At 50.1% G+C, this 14779-nt stretch overlaps 1 protein-coding gene across 2 annotated transcripts in view; it reads right to left on the bottom strand.

Annotated features, from left to right (window-relative positions):
* Window positions 1–13432, bottom strand: part of DIP2A (DIP2 acetate--CoA ligase A) — a 112614-nt gene extending 99182 nt beyond the window's left edge. Inside the window, exon 1 of one of the 2 annotated variants that reach the window (XM_045776964.2) lies at window positions 13046–13432. In XM_045776964.2, the coding sequence (XP_045632920.1) occupies window positions 13046–13136 (91 nt within the window). In that variant the 5' untranslated portion in view covers window positions 13137–13432. The remainder of the gene's footprint in view (window positions 1–13045) is intronic. The other variant, XM_045776963.2, reaches the window with a different exon arrangement.
* Between the last annotated feature and the right edge of the window lie 1347 nt (window positions 13433–14779).

Genomic DNA, 14779 nt, shown 5'->3' with positions numbered 1-14779 from the left:
CACTCTGGTGTTCTTCCAACTTCTCAGCTGCACACGTTCCATCCTTCTCTTCCAGTGAGCTGTCCTGAGGAGGCTCGGTGCAGAGTCTGCTCTGGCAGAGGCTAGGCCGAGGCCTGCCCTCTAAGCTCCGTCCCCCACCAGGAGACTGGCCACCCTCCTGGGGGAGTGGCATGGGGGCTCCGGAAAAGCCCTGGACACCACATCCTCTCCTCACCACCACCTCCCCGCTACCATCGCTCCCCCCGCTCGGCTCAAAGAACACACTGACCGTCTGTTACTGCTCTGCCCCATGTGCCGTCTTCCCGACCTAGATGGTGCCCGCTGCTCTGATCTACCTTTCTGACTTTCCAGAATCTACACTGCTGTGAATTTCCTTTTAATTCTAAAAATTTTTACCATTTCAGGGCACCTGGCTGGATCAGTCAGAGGAGCCTGAGACGCTTCATCTCTGGCTCATGAGTTTGAGTCCTATGTCGGTGGTAGAGATTACTTAAATAAGTAAACAAATAAACTTTAAAAATTTTTCAAAAAATAAACAAAATTTCTACCATTTCAGTGGGATTTGGGAGAGGAGTCATCTTTACCTGATGGTGGTCATGAATATCGATTTAACACGCCCTCCGTTCCCACAGGCACTTTGTGCAGTGAAGCCTTCTGCCTCACAGATGCCCACACTCTTCCCTCTCCTCTTCCTGCTGTGGCCCCTTCCTCTGTCTGTCCTTGATGGGTTTGCGTTCCCCAGGGTTTTGCCCTAGGACCTCTTTGCGTTGAGTTCTCCCTACAGGGTCATCATATTCACGTCAATCATGATTTCCTGCCAATGACTTCCAGATTTCTACTTCTAGATACGCCTTTCTAGAAAGTACCAGTCCTACATATCCAGATGCCCCGTGGACACCCACACTCTACAGGTATGAAACACACATGATCTTCCTGAGTTCTTCCTGACCTGTTCTCCGAACAGCTCCCTCATCTCGCAGTCGCCCATCTGGGAAACTCAGGAGCCCTCCCAGACCCTCCAAGGTCCGCTTCTTCACACCAAAACCTGTGTGTTCTACGGCAGACCATTCTCTCCATTCCACGGCCCTAGATCGCGGCAATGTGCTCCTTCATGCTTCTGCTCCCGTTTTTGTGCCGCTCCAGCCCACTCTCCCACACGTTGCCAGCAGACGGTGCTGTCGATCATCGAGAAAGAAGAGGAGGAGGGACAGAAAGAGACATACGAAAGCTCACACGGAAATATCTCAATTGCTGCTTACTGCCTCTAACACCGCCACCTGACTCCACCATTTGTTAAGAAGACCCACTTACAATAAAGTACCTAAGAATAGCCACCCCCTTCGCCCTTTTCCAAAAACAGAAAATCGGCCATCTGTTTTCAGGATTTCGTGGGTTCCTGAAAGCACACACGTATCATATTTTAACGTCTCCCATTTCCCCCCCGCCGTCAAGTGCAGGGGTAGAAAACTGTGCTGGAGTCACTCACTCGTAATAGAACGCCTTAAAGCGGAGCCTACGCTTTGCCGTGCTGTCCACATGGGCTGTGCGAACAGTCACTGCCCTCGCACGTTTATTAACTTCCGTCCGTACGGAAGAGTTCTGGACGCTGTCTGACGATGCTCACCTATCCCAGTGACTGGTTTGAACTCCCACATAACTCAATACACCATGTTTCTTTATCTCTTGCCACAGTTTTAAAATTAATAAGCCTTAACTTTGTTCTTTTCTTCCCACTTGAAAAATGTCTCAACTCTTCTTGGCATTGTACTCACAAATTCTAGGGTCGGACAACGTAGAGACAAGTTTAGGGACGACACGCATACTTGCAATACTGAGCACCCTTCTCCACCCCACAACATGGCACGACACTCCCCGCTCCCCTGTTTCTGGTCTGCCGAAGCTCCTCAGTGATACCTGGTGCATTTCCAAAGGAGAGCTGGCACATCTCTTGTTGGACATTACTGGGTACCGTATGATTTTGTGGCTATTGTGAAGGGGGGGGGGGCTTTTTCCAACGGATTCTTTTAAACCCATTATTCCTGGTGTGAAGACATGTTCCTGACTCCACAGGACGGTCCCGCACCAGCATCGGTGTGGCAATCTCATTAGCTCTGCTACTTCACTGATTCTCAGGGATTTGTCTGTGTAAGCAAACTTACAAAGAGTTTTGTCTTTTCCTTACCAATTGTAATATTAACAGAAGTTTATATGGACAGATCTTTATTATATTCCTAATTTTATGGGAGTATTTTTAAATTTGAAGTTTTAAAGATTTTAAAAAATTTATTTATTCGACAGAGACAGAGAGAGAGAGCACAACCAGAGGGAGCAGCAGAGGGAGAAGGAGAAGCAGGCTCCCCACGGAGCAGGGAGCCCGATGCAAAACTCAATCCCAGGATTTACCCTGAGATCATGACCTGAGCTGAAGGCAGACGCTTAATTGACTGAGCCACCCAGGCCCCTAAAATTTTAAGTTTTAAATTTACATTTTAATTAATTAAAAGTCAATTAAATTGACTTTTCAGTTTCCCAATCCCACTAGCCACATTTCAAGTGTTTCACAGACGCACAGTAGGGGCTGCGCTGGTATCGGTGGCCGTGGCGGCTACGGCACAAACCATTTCCACCAGCACAGAAGCTTCTAGGCCCCACACCAGAGCAGACAGGTGCCTGTCTTAATCCTGCTCACCTCACACACCCATAACACACATCTGGCTGCAGGAGGCGTCTGAGTTTCTTTCAACACTGGTCTGGACTCCAGAAAGCCCAGTCCAAATTCTCTACTAGGATGCGTAAACCCTCCCCTACACTAGCCCCCGCCTTTCCCAACCTGCCCTGTCTGCCCGTGTGCCTGGGGAGCACTGTCTGGCAATCCCCCGGCACTCAGCTTTGGCTCGTCTTCCTTTGTCTAGCATTTCTTCCCTGCCCTCCTACAACACCCTCCTCACACACGCTTTCAAACAAAGCTAGAAGAATCTCTATTTCCTCTGTCCGCCCGGCTTGCCCACGCTGCTCCCCTTCGGGGCCTGCACGCACCTTACCGTCTACGTGTCTTTCAGCCCTCGCTAGGTCATGGGCACCTTGGCACTCGGTCTGTTGTCTGTTGCTGAATGACAGGGTGACACACAGAGTATCTTCCTCTGCTCGGGCTGCCCCAACACAACACCGCAGACGGGGCGGCTTCAACGAGAGAAATGTACCTCATCCCTGTTCTGAAGGCCAGAAGTCTGAGCTCAAGGCGTCATCAGCTTTGGTTCTTCCTGAGGCTCTCCCCTTAGCTTGCACGCAGCCGCCTTCTCACCTGTCCTCACGCGGCCTCTTCCCTGTGTGCAGGCGCTCCTGCCATCTCCTCCTCTAAAAAGGACACGGGTCCTATTGGATCAGAGCCCACACCTACGACTGCATTTAACCTTCATCCCCTCCTTAAAGGACGTGTCTCTAAATATAGTCACACAGGCGGTTAAGGCTTCAACATACGAATATGGGGGACACAATTCAGCCCATGATGCCAAGATTACCTAATAATGAGGCCAGATTATCCCATTTCTATACCCTTTATTTCTAAATGATCCTAATTTTACTGTTTGCTGAAAAGGGCTAACCCACAGCCTCCATCTTCGGAGATAAGCAGAGCAAGGAGAGCCCGGGAGTTAAACAGGAACTCTCCACGACATGCTCTCTCGAGGTACTCACCTGCTTCACCAGCATGAATATGTCCTTTCACATTTCAGATACTCAATTTAAAGGTCTTTTATCAAAGATCCTGGAGAAAAAGTTCCGAAATCTGAAAGGAAATAAAAGATCTTTCTCTGCTATTTCCAAAATGGTATTCTCAAGTCATGAATAGTCAGTGTAAACTGAAAAGGACAGGATTTCTACTCTTCCTTTAAAGCTGAGTAACACAAAGCCAAAGTGTGAAAGGAAACCCCTGCACAATTACTGTCCCCACTGATTACCCAAGGTGCTGCCCCAAGAATCCAGGAAATCTCAAAAACAGAGGCCATTCATTTCCTGTGTGGAAAAGGACAAGGGACTCTGGATGCATCACTCCAAGTGACTCTTCATCAATAAATGACAGAGACTACTATTTTCAGGTGTTGTGTCTTTCACTGGTTACACACGTTTTTCTTTGCCGTGTAGTATATAATTTCCTAGTCTTTGTAGGACGCACGTGCAATATCAGAAATGTTAATCTTCTCTGTGAAGATTGACCCATAAAGACTGTAGTCTTACTCAGAAGCAAGCTTACTACTAACAAAATGCTACCGCAGAAGTTAGTTTTAAAAGTCCTACTAGCAGAGCAGAGCAACCCACCCTCCTTCATCCCACCCCTTCTTCAGCTATGTCACAGTATAGTGACCACATACTTTGTACGAGTTCATTTTCATTTTAAATAAATGTTGCATATCACACCAGGTAAAAGAACACACGAAAAGATGAAATAAAAATGTTTTCAAGAATTACAACTCTTCCGTACTTTCCAACTACAAAGATAGAACACAGCCTGGACCCTGATGAAGAGAGACGGGCATGGTGGCAACACAATGGTGACCGTTCACTGGGGGTGCACAGTGTGAAGTGTGGGTGCTGGTCATGGGGCATGGGGGTGACACCACTCCCTAGGCTCATGTTTCCATGGGGACACGTCACCAAGCAGAGACTCTTCATTCTAGCAGACCAGGGCTCCCACTCAAGTCTCTCTGCAGACTTCTAAGTCCTGGGTGTTCATCTACCCCATTTGGTGAGACTAAAGGTCTACAGAGAGAAGGGACCAAATGACCAACAGAGGCTCTTCAGAGTGCACGACTCGGACCCCTACACATCCCACACCTCAGCTGAAGGCCTGCCCTGAGGGGTGGCTCTCCCTCAAGAATGCCAACAAGTGCCTCATGTGGCCAGCATAGTCAGCCGGCCAAGAAAGGGTCCCACTGCAGACCCAGCCAGCAGCTCGCAGGATGGCAACGCCACTCTCCTCAAGGCCCTTACAACTGTGGAGTGCAGGAGACAGACACGGGACGACACTCTATTGAGGTGCCTCCTTACAGCAGATACTCCTAAAGGAAAGGAGGAAGTGCTAGGAGTCCTATGCGGGAGGTCAGCTGTAAGTACCACTAGTCAATCCCTGATACAACTAGCTTTTAATTAGTAGCCAGGAATCAGGTTAGGCACAAACGCCTATTAAACTAACAGGGAAGGTGTTATAAGCATCAGGATAGCAAATGAGTGATATTCACGGTACCCGTTACCTGAATGAAGCATTTAATAAACACGTCCTGTCCACAGGAGTGGAGGCGTTCCTCAAAGTCATCCTGAAATAGCAACACAATCAAGCCAACTAGCTGGTATCACCATCATCACAGTGACCGCGTTCAGACCAGTTCTTCCTTGAATAAATGAGCAAGTGGGCGTTCCCTCAAATCCAGTCACCCTCCTCTTCCCCATCTCCTCGCTATGCGTGCACGCAGCACCTCACACCAAAGCCTAGTAGCCACGTCTTGACTCCCTGCTGCCCTCCCCACCCGCACCCAGGCTATCAGCCAATCCTCCCCGTTCCTCCTTCAGGCCCTTCAGCGTCTTGCCCCCCAACAGCTACCATTTCTCGCCCAGCAGCGCCTGCCTCCTAAGTGATCTGAACCCAGTTCACTCTTGCCTCCTTGCAATCCATTCTTGACACAGCAGCGATGAGTCTCAAGGACAGACACCATCAAAGCAGCATAAGTTCCAGTGATCCCTCATGGCACTTAAAGTAGGAACCAGGAGATCCACCAGGCTGGGCCCAGGCTCAGGCCGCCTTTCTGGCCTGCCTCCTACAACCCGCCCCCCTTCTCATCACCTGAGTCACCACGCTCAGCTAACCCACCTGGTTGGGATGCTCCCTCCCCAATCATATGGAAGGCTCTTGTAACTTAATTCACCTGCCTGGGGTATTCTGACCACCAGTCTAAAACCACTTCCCTAAGTCCCAGTTGTTGTCTTTCTTTTCAGCAGAGCCTGGATGGACAGAGGTCAGTGGACGTGGATGACACGCCAACGACTCTGGTGGCAGGGACATAGGAAAGAGCAAGGCGGGTTTGGCCCCAGCTCTCATGAAGTGTCGCTACGGAGAGCTAAACCAGAGTCAGCCACAGGCAAGAGGGTCTCGAGAGAGGGAAAAATTCAATTCGATACCCACGGACCAACAACTATGTGCCAGACACAATGTCCAAGTGCAGACCACTGATAAGGGAGACAGACACTTACACCCACACCACCAGACAAAGCAGCCTTTCAACCTGGGCCTAAACCAGAGAGCCCGTATGGCAGTTTAGGGCCTCTGAGAAGCAGATGCTAAGACAGCACAGACATGCAAGAGACCTAGGAGAGAAATGCCTGTGAAGGGGAACGGGTGGGGGGGGGCAAGCAGGAGGCTGGAGAGCTGACACGATGCAGGTGATCCCTCGTAGAGGCAGAGGAAAGGAAGACAGGTTGGGCAGGAAAAGCCTTAGACACCATGCAGCTCTAAGAAAGTTTGAGGCCAGCATGGGTCCTTGAGCCAAAGTCCCCAGCAGGAGCCACAGGCTCCCAGGACCAAGCCTGCCTTTGTATTCCTGCAACAGAAGTGTGGGCTCAGCGTGAAGGTGGCGTGGACCCACAGCCCAGAGGGGAGGCCACGGGTGGATCACGGCCACCTCGGGGCCCGGAACAGCCTTCTAGATGGCACTTGAGACTTCAGCTCCTCACCAGCAGGGACTACACTGGTAGTTTCTTCCCGGTAGTCTAAGCAACCAAACCAAATCCCGAGTCAATGGCCCCCTAAGACCCAGGTCTGTCCTGCTGATGAATGGCTTCACTGAGTCTGAAAAACCATTACCAATAAAGCTAAGTATTCAAACAAGCACAGATGATTCTTGATTTACAACTGAAAATAGGGGTGCCTGGATGGCTCGGACGGTGGAGCGTGCGACTCTTGATCTTGGGGTCATGATTTCGAGCCCCACGTTGGGCATAGAGATTACTTAAAGAAATAATAAAAGTTTTAAAAAACTGAAAATAAACACCATGTGTAGTTTTTACTCTTTTATTAATTAAACAATCACTCATTAAAATGCCTAAAATATGCTAGGTGCTGAGGACACGAAGAACAGTTTAAAACTCCCTCTTGAAGTGTTCCCTAGGAAGTAGCAAAGCAAGCAAACGAAGCCGTACAACCGTGTGATAAATCCTACAGGAGGGATACAGTGAGCACTACAGGGACACGAGCAGCAGGCACCTCACCGGAGAAACGGGGTGCTTCTCAGAGGAAGGCAGAACTTCAAAGAGAAAGTGAAGTTTAAACAAAGGCAGGAATTCAACAGTACAGAATAGTTGGCAGTGACCTGTATGTGCAAAGGGTTAGGATATTAAAACTGAAATTATAGTATTGATACTCTCTTAAAAATATATAAATCAAAATTCTGTAAAGAAAAAAAATTTTGGAAGGAGACAACTGTGCTAGGATGATTCACTACAAAAAAATTCTAAAGGGAATATTCCTGAATCATGTGAAGTGGGACACACAAGCAATTAGTAAGGTAATTTTCAGAAATTTTCAAACACGTTTTATAAATTGAAACATCTGATTATCTTTACAAATATAAACAGAAATCCTTACTATGCCAGTAACAGCTAAGAAATTTGTTACAAAAAGTATAAAGAAATATACAACGACATTTGGGTATTTCCTTAAAAGTTCTGTTAGAGTTGCAAGGACTAGCACTTCTTAAAGGATTTGGACTCAGGACCCCTTCACGCTCTTAAAAATTACTGAGGCCCCCGAAGAGCTTTTGTCTGTGTGTGTTATATCAGTCAACATTTACCATATTAGAAACTAAAACAGTGAAATTTTTTAAATATTTAATTCATTCAAATTAGTTTATAATAAACCATATTAACATACCAACATTTTAATAAAAAAGAATAGATTCCCAAAGCCAAAAACATTCGGCGAGTACAGGTGTGATTTTACTTTAACAAGTCTCTTTACTAACTGGCTTCGTAGACAACAACTGGGTGGATTCTCTTACCTGCTTCAGCATCCAACCTGTTGCAATCTGCGGCTTTGTGTGAAGTCTACAAGGTGAATCCAACAGACGGATGTTGGACAAGGGCGGAGTGTGTCAGTAGCCTTTACAGATCATTGTGCACAGTCCTCGATACCACACCACCCCAACTAGGCCGGTGGTAGTTTTTCACGGAATAGCTGCAGTGTGGGGTCTAAAACCAGTGAGCTTCTCGTACGGTTGTGTCACAACCCAATGGTCTATACCTTTTCACCTGTGCACAAATTTGTAACACGATACACTGGTATTTACAAAATACTGGTTCACAGAATTATGCAGATCTTCCTAATGTTGACACGTCATTATATAATATCAAAAACTGACATTAATCTTATCAAAAAAAGTATTTAAGTTATGAGAGGCTGTCAGGCTCATGGTGCAGATAAGCTTCATAAAATTTTAAATTTTGCTCTAAAGTACAAATATTATCATGACCGTAAATTCTGACAGCTGTTCTCGTTCATTTATGTTCCAGAAAATGTCCACCAGATATCCAAGTCTTGGTAACTGCAGTTTGTCCAACACCCACTTTTCCAGTAAACATGGCATTCTGCAACAAAAGTGGCTCATTCACTTTGCAACTCAAGATGCCCAAGTGCTGTTCCTCACCACAGGCCCTGGCGCTCTCTGTGGCACTTCCCATTTCCTCACACGGACTATTAAAAAGACGGGTATTCAAGGGTTGAGATTTAAGAAAGTTAATTTTTATTGCTTCATCAAGGACGGGTACATTTAAGTGAAAGTGGTACCTTTTTTGCTGCCGAGCAGGGCGTCGGCGAGGAACACAATGACCGTCAGTACCATCAGGCCGGCCTTGACTAAGGTATCAGCATTGCTTCTCCACCACCAGTACAAACACGAAAACAGAAATGACATTTTCGTTTCCTTCACAGGCGCCCAGAAAAGGTCTCAGGGACCCCCAGAGGAATCACACTGGCAGATTACTTCTGGAAGGAAACCCAGGAAATGGACACCAGAGAACACCTGGCGGGGTCGGGGGGGGGGGGGGACACCACACACACTCGCACACACTCACTCACTCACTCTACCCCACATTTCCTTTTAACTGTTTCACTTCTCTGCCCCTGTATCTGTATTACTTTTTAATAAAACAGTGTGCAAAGCTGATCAATGGAGAAACAGAGCTAACCCTGACCTTTGACAGCTAAAACATTAGCTAGTACCCAGTGGGCACTTAACAATCACTGAACGCACGAAAGTATACAAATAACAGATACAACAAACCAAAACTGGCAAGAATCCCAAAGGCGGCAGCAAATGTGATAAGACTTCCAAGAAAGTAGCCACATCAGACATGCTCAGGAAAGGCTCAAAATAAGAAGCATCTGGGCTGGGCTTTGATGGCTGAAATGAATCTGTGGACATGAGAATTTTAATATACCACAAAATATTTAGGGAGCACACATGTTTAGTGACGTAAAGGCAATGTTAGGCTACCGTTTTGAAAACTGAGAATTATATCACTAATTACAGACATTAAAGACATTTAGCAAGGAGAAAAGCTTTGTGAAGAAGTCCCTTCCTCTACGCCTGCAGAGCTTTTCCCCTTTTTGTTTGCCTGCATCCAGGCTGAGGCCCCTGCATTAACAAAATGCAATAAAACACGAAACAGACTAAAGGTAAAGCTTTGAAATAGACCTATTAACCAGAAGAGGAATAAAGAAACAGGAGTGGAACAAACGCAGTTGGTTGTGTAGGAATTTCCTTTCTAAACCACTGCAGGCCATTCCACAAAGACTAACCTGACCCCACCATCCAGGTTTCTGAAACGGCTTAGCGCCACCAGCCCCGAGACACTGCACAGTACCGACAGGAGCGGTGAGGGGTTTAGAAGGTAATTTGACACTGTAACAGTTACCTAAAGCACCAGTGTTTGTGAATTAATTCTTTTTTAAAGTCAAAGTTACACGTCTAATAACCTCATTTTCATCCACGAACACTCTCATATGCTTTGAGGAGCTGTATGTATGAATTCTGTGTGTGCTCATGGCACGGGGCTGGGGGGTGTCTAAGAAGAGTGGGGTTCTGCATAGCTCCACCTTTCATCCTCATCTTAATTTGAAGGAGATCCTAGGAAGGATGAAAGAGCCGGGAAAGTTAGGGGTCAAGACCAGAGTTGTGCCTTATATCCCTCTTGGGAATCCATAACTAAAGCCAACAAACCTGCCCTATAGGAAAAAATCAGTGTATTCTAAGACCAGAACTCTCCCCCCGCCCTCTGCCAAGGGCTGACCCCAATTACAGTGGTTAATGATGACAATCCAGTGAGGGTGCTGGAGAACAAGGCCACACGTGAGTTATGAATAAAGGCAGGGCCATACTTTCAACTAGTCACTACTGGTATACGGGCCAAAGGAAGTTGTGCAGGATTTTCCAGATTATCCAGGTATCTAATACTACTAGTCTCCACGTGGGCAGCATTTTGTCTGTTAAGTTCCTCTTCCCCCTCACCTGCCTAGCGCAGTGTAAACGCTAGATTTTATGCAAGTTCTCATCCAGACAAACGTGGGCACTGTGAAGTCACCCTATTTTGACATTACTTTATTCTGAACTAGAAGTTGATCCCCTCCACACACCGTCGGGGGAGGGGAAGCACAGGACCAAGAGTCCCACTTCCTATTTCTACTTGATCAAAATTTAAAGATGATGACAACAAGACTAACTTGGTTGCTTCAGGACTGTGCTTCATTAATAACACCTTCCTTGAATTATAGAAACAAAACACCTTACCAGTTTCAAGGCACGTTCGCGTACTCTGACTGAATCTCTACAAGAACTACGGGGTGTCCACACGGCTGCTGTTCACCCCCTCTGACACCGACCAAACCCAAGCTCAGAGCTGCTGTCATCCAACAGAAGTTCGGGGGCGCGCACCGGAAGCCAGCCGCTGCGCCAAGACGCCGAAGGTCAGCCTAAGACGCGGTCCCTATCACAAAGCATCTCCACGTCCACAGGGAGGCCCTGCATCAACACAACCACAACGCAAACTGAAAAAGCCAGCACCAAAGGATTGGGAACACCCTGGGAGCAGGGCCAAGTGTGACTGTGCCTGAATAATCACTGACCTATTTGGGCCAAACGAAAGGTGTCAGGCAAGTCTAGAAGCTGGGACACAGGCCAGGGCTCCTGCCTCCCCGGTGCAATGCACTCTGTCCTTTCTTACGGCTCTGTTCACACCCTTCCCGGCCTAAGCTAGCTGTCCAGTTCCCTCCACTCCCATCGAACCTACACCCTTTCCTCATCTCTACCTCCTCCACACACATCTAAAATGAGGACAGCACACACGGAGGCAAGAGACAGCGTTGTTTTCACTGAAGCACTTGTTCCGTCATACAAATTATGAAGTTCTTTGAGGAAAGGGTCCAACTCATCTGTCAACTCCCAGAAAGCGCTCAACCACACAACCACAAAACAACAAGAATTGAGGGAATAAGAAATACACTGGAGCAGAAATTAGGAGCCATCTGCAAAAACATATCTGAGATGGGTAAAGTCTGCGTCTACGTGATTTTCCCTTGTTGAAGAACTGTAACAAATTCGGGACAGTACTTCCTGTCACAACCATTCCTAATTTGAGTTTTTCAGACTTCTCAAGAGCATCTGATCACAAAGAATTCTCAAATCCACCCACTTCTTATTGCACTTCCATTAAAAAAAAAAGTGCCATATATCATAAACTTTAAAAAATTTCAATGTTGAATTCAAAGCAGCTGCAAGTAGATGCTGGATTATCTGTAAAACAAAGGAAACAACCGTGCCTTCCACTCAGTTTGGCGAGGATTAAATGAGTAAGTCCAAGCAAGCACATACTTACTTAGACAGTTCTTCCAAAAACTCACAGCCCCAACCTGAGCCCACTTCTCAACCTGAAACTTAAAGAATAACTGGACTCTGAGAAAACGGATTCTAAAAACTGAAAATGGATTTAAGTTTCAAAAACAGAATTAAACATTTAGATGTGTTTCCTCAAAGGCCACTGGCTGCCCTGATAACTGGGCAAGAACTTACTCTGCAATGAATCCAAACAGAACAGCGGGACCCAAGTCTTGGGAAGAGATCATTCTTGACGCCAAGCCACCCACCTCTGAAGTGCAATTACTCCAGTCTACTTTTAACAAATAACCATTCATTGAACTTTTTTTTAATTTTAAAAATTCCAGAAATGGGGCAACAACCTCATTCTAAGTGTTCAGTGCTTTGCATATGTTCTTTTAGCCTGAAGGACGCAGACAGGCAGGTGCTGTTACAACCCTGTAATGGGGGGTGGGCACGGGACACACAGGCTAGAGGTGGGCTCACAGGTCCTGGGTACAGCCACCGTCAGGAAGCGCAGACCTGCAGCCTGAAGCTCGGACAAACGCTGTCTTACTACTTGGACAAAAATGGTCATTCCACATCGAGACTCACGTGCTCGAGGCCAAACCACCCAGTCAAACCGCAGAGCTCGGTGACCCCGCCGGGAACCCAAAGGCTGGCAGCGCAAGCGGGGGGGGGGGGGGGGGCGGTTTCCAGATCTCCAGGTGAGGGCCAGGTGAGGGTCCGGGCCGGGTCTGGGGTCCGGGATGAGGGCCGGGCCGGGGTCTGGGGTCCGGGGTGAGGGCCAGGTGGGGGTCCGGGATGAGGGCCGGGCTCCAGGGTCCCGGGGTCTGTGGTGAGGGCCGGGACCTGGGGTCCCGGGGCCGGAGTGAGGGCCAGGCGGGGGTCCAGGCCAGGGTCTGGAGCGAAGGGCCGGGCGGAATCCGGGGTCCCGGTGTCCGGGCCGGGCGGGGGTTCGGGCGGGGGTTCGGGCTGGGGTCCCGGATGAGGGCTGGGCAGGGGTACGGGCCGGGGTCTGGGGTCCCAGGGTCACGACCGGGCCGGGGTCTGGGGTCCCAGGGTCACGGCCGGGCGGGGTCCCGGGGTCCCGGGGTCCGGGGTGAGGGCCGGGTGGGATCCGGGCCGCTCACCTTCCGACAGCTCCAGCTCCAGCTCGGCCAGGCTCTCCCGCACCTCGGCGGGCAGCGGCACCGCCTCCAGCGGACACCCGCGGTCGGCCATGGCCCGCTCTGGCCGCGCCCCGCGGACGACCAGGCCGGAACACGCCCGGGAGGGGCTGGGGCCGCGGTCCCGGCCGGACCAGGGTCGGACGGCAGCGGCGGCGGCGGCGGCGGGCGAAGGTTACCTCGCTCCCCTCAGCCCCGCGACCCGCATCTGCGCGGCGGGGAGCTGAAGCGGCGGGATACGGGCGCGGCCGGAGCGGCTTCGCACCGGCGCGGGCGAGGGTGCGAGCACGGGCGCGGGCGCGAGCACGGGCTCCGCCGCCACCCCGCGCGCTCCCGATCTCCCGGCTGGCCCTACACGGACTGCGCGTGTGCGGCGGGAAGGGCGGGAGGAGAGTGCGCGTGCGCGGTGGGTCGTGGGCCGGGCTTGGAGCGCCCGGCCCGCCCAGCAACACCGAAGGCTCGCTGCCATTGGCCCCGAGGATGCGGGGAGTGCCCTGCGGAGTCCCACTGGGAGCGGCGGGCAGGTGAGCTGGGCTCGTGGACCAGCTCGCTGCTTGGGCCGGAGCACCGGCGGGGTTCGGCACTGTCCGCCCTCCCGGCTTGGGGTCTGGGGTCCACGGGCCTGCCCAGCCACTGGCCGGTGGGATGACCACAGCCCGTTAGTTCAAGTGTTCCGTTCAGCGGCTCTAGGCGCTTTCCGCCGATTCCCAGTAGCCTTGCTGGGCACCCTCTGCGCACTTTGAATACCTGCTGGAATAATACCTGCTGGAATATTGGCAGAGACCTACATGGGTCCCCCTGTGAGCCAGACATTTGTCCCCGGCTTTCATACGTGTTAACTCCTTTACTTTCTCAACCGCAGCAGAAGGTATGATATTGACCAGGAATGAGCTCCAGCGGCCATTTCAGACCATGAGGTGATCGTAGGAAGTGGGAGGACAGGCATAGGGGAGCACCAACCCATGAGGAGGCTGGGAGCTTGCTGGAGCTGAACTGGGAGGCCCAGGAATCCGGAAAGGGGAAGTGTGTCTGCAGGGTGCACCTGAAGGAGCCGGCCCCCAAATACTAAGGGGACGTGTGCAAGGGAGGCTTGGAGTGGCTGTGCCCAAGGTCGTATCCTCCCTGGAGCAGTGTACAGCTGGTGACTGAATGGAGTATAGAGATCTGGATCCAACACGGAGCACCTCTGATGAGCAGTACCCGCCTCAGAGCACACCAGACTGGCCAGAGCTCTGCAGCACCACCCCCCACACTTCTGTGTCCTCTGCCCAGTCCAGCTTCCTTCCGCTTCCTCTCACAGGTCGTATACCCCAAACTCCATCTCAGCATCTGCTTGCGGAGAAGCCACCCTGCAACACTTGCTACCAGGAGTGGTCTGAGAAAGCAAGGGAGGAGACGGGCCAAATCCCTCACAGCCCCTGTGGTGGTCTGTTCATTTCCCACTAGCTTTGAAGCTGGAGGGTGAACCCGTGAAGGGAAACGGAATACACTAAGGGGGGTGACTTTTCCACCTTACAGTAGCAATCAAGAAGGATCATGGAATGGGGCAGCTGCTCCTTAGGACTACTGATACTCTTAAGAAAAACAACGCGGTGGGGGGGCGCCTGGGTGGTGCAGTCGTTAAGCGTCTGCCTTCGGCTCAGGGCGTGATCCGGGCGTTCTGGGATGGAGCCCCACGTCAGGCTCTTCCGCTGGGCA

This window comes from Ursus americanus, chromosome 4 (genome assembly GCF_024610735.1).
Source record: "Ursus americanus isolate L20-20 chromosome 4, mUrsAme1.1.p, whole genome shotgun sequence".
Classification (NCBI taxonomy): domain Eukaryota; kingdom Metazoa; phylum Chordata; class Mammalia; order Carnivora; family Ursidae; genus Ursus; species Ursus americanus.
This window is presented reverse-complemented; position numbering and strand designations above follow the sequence as displayed.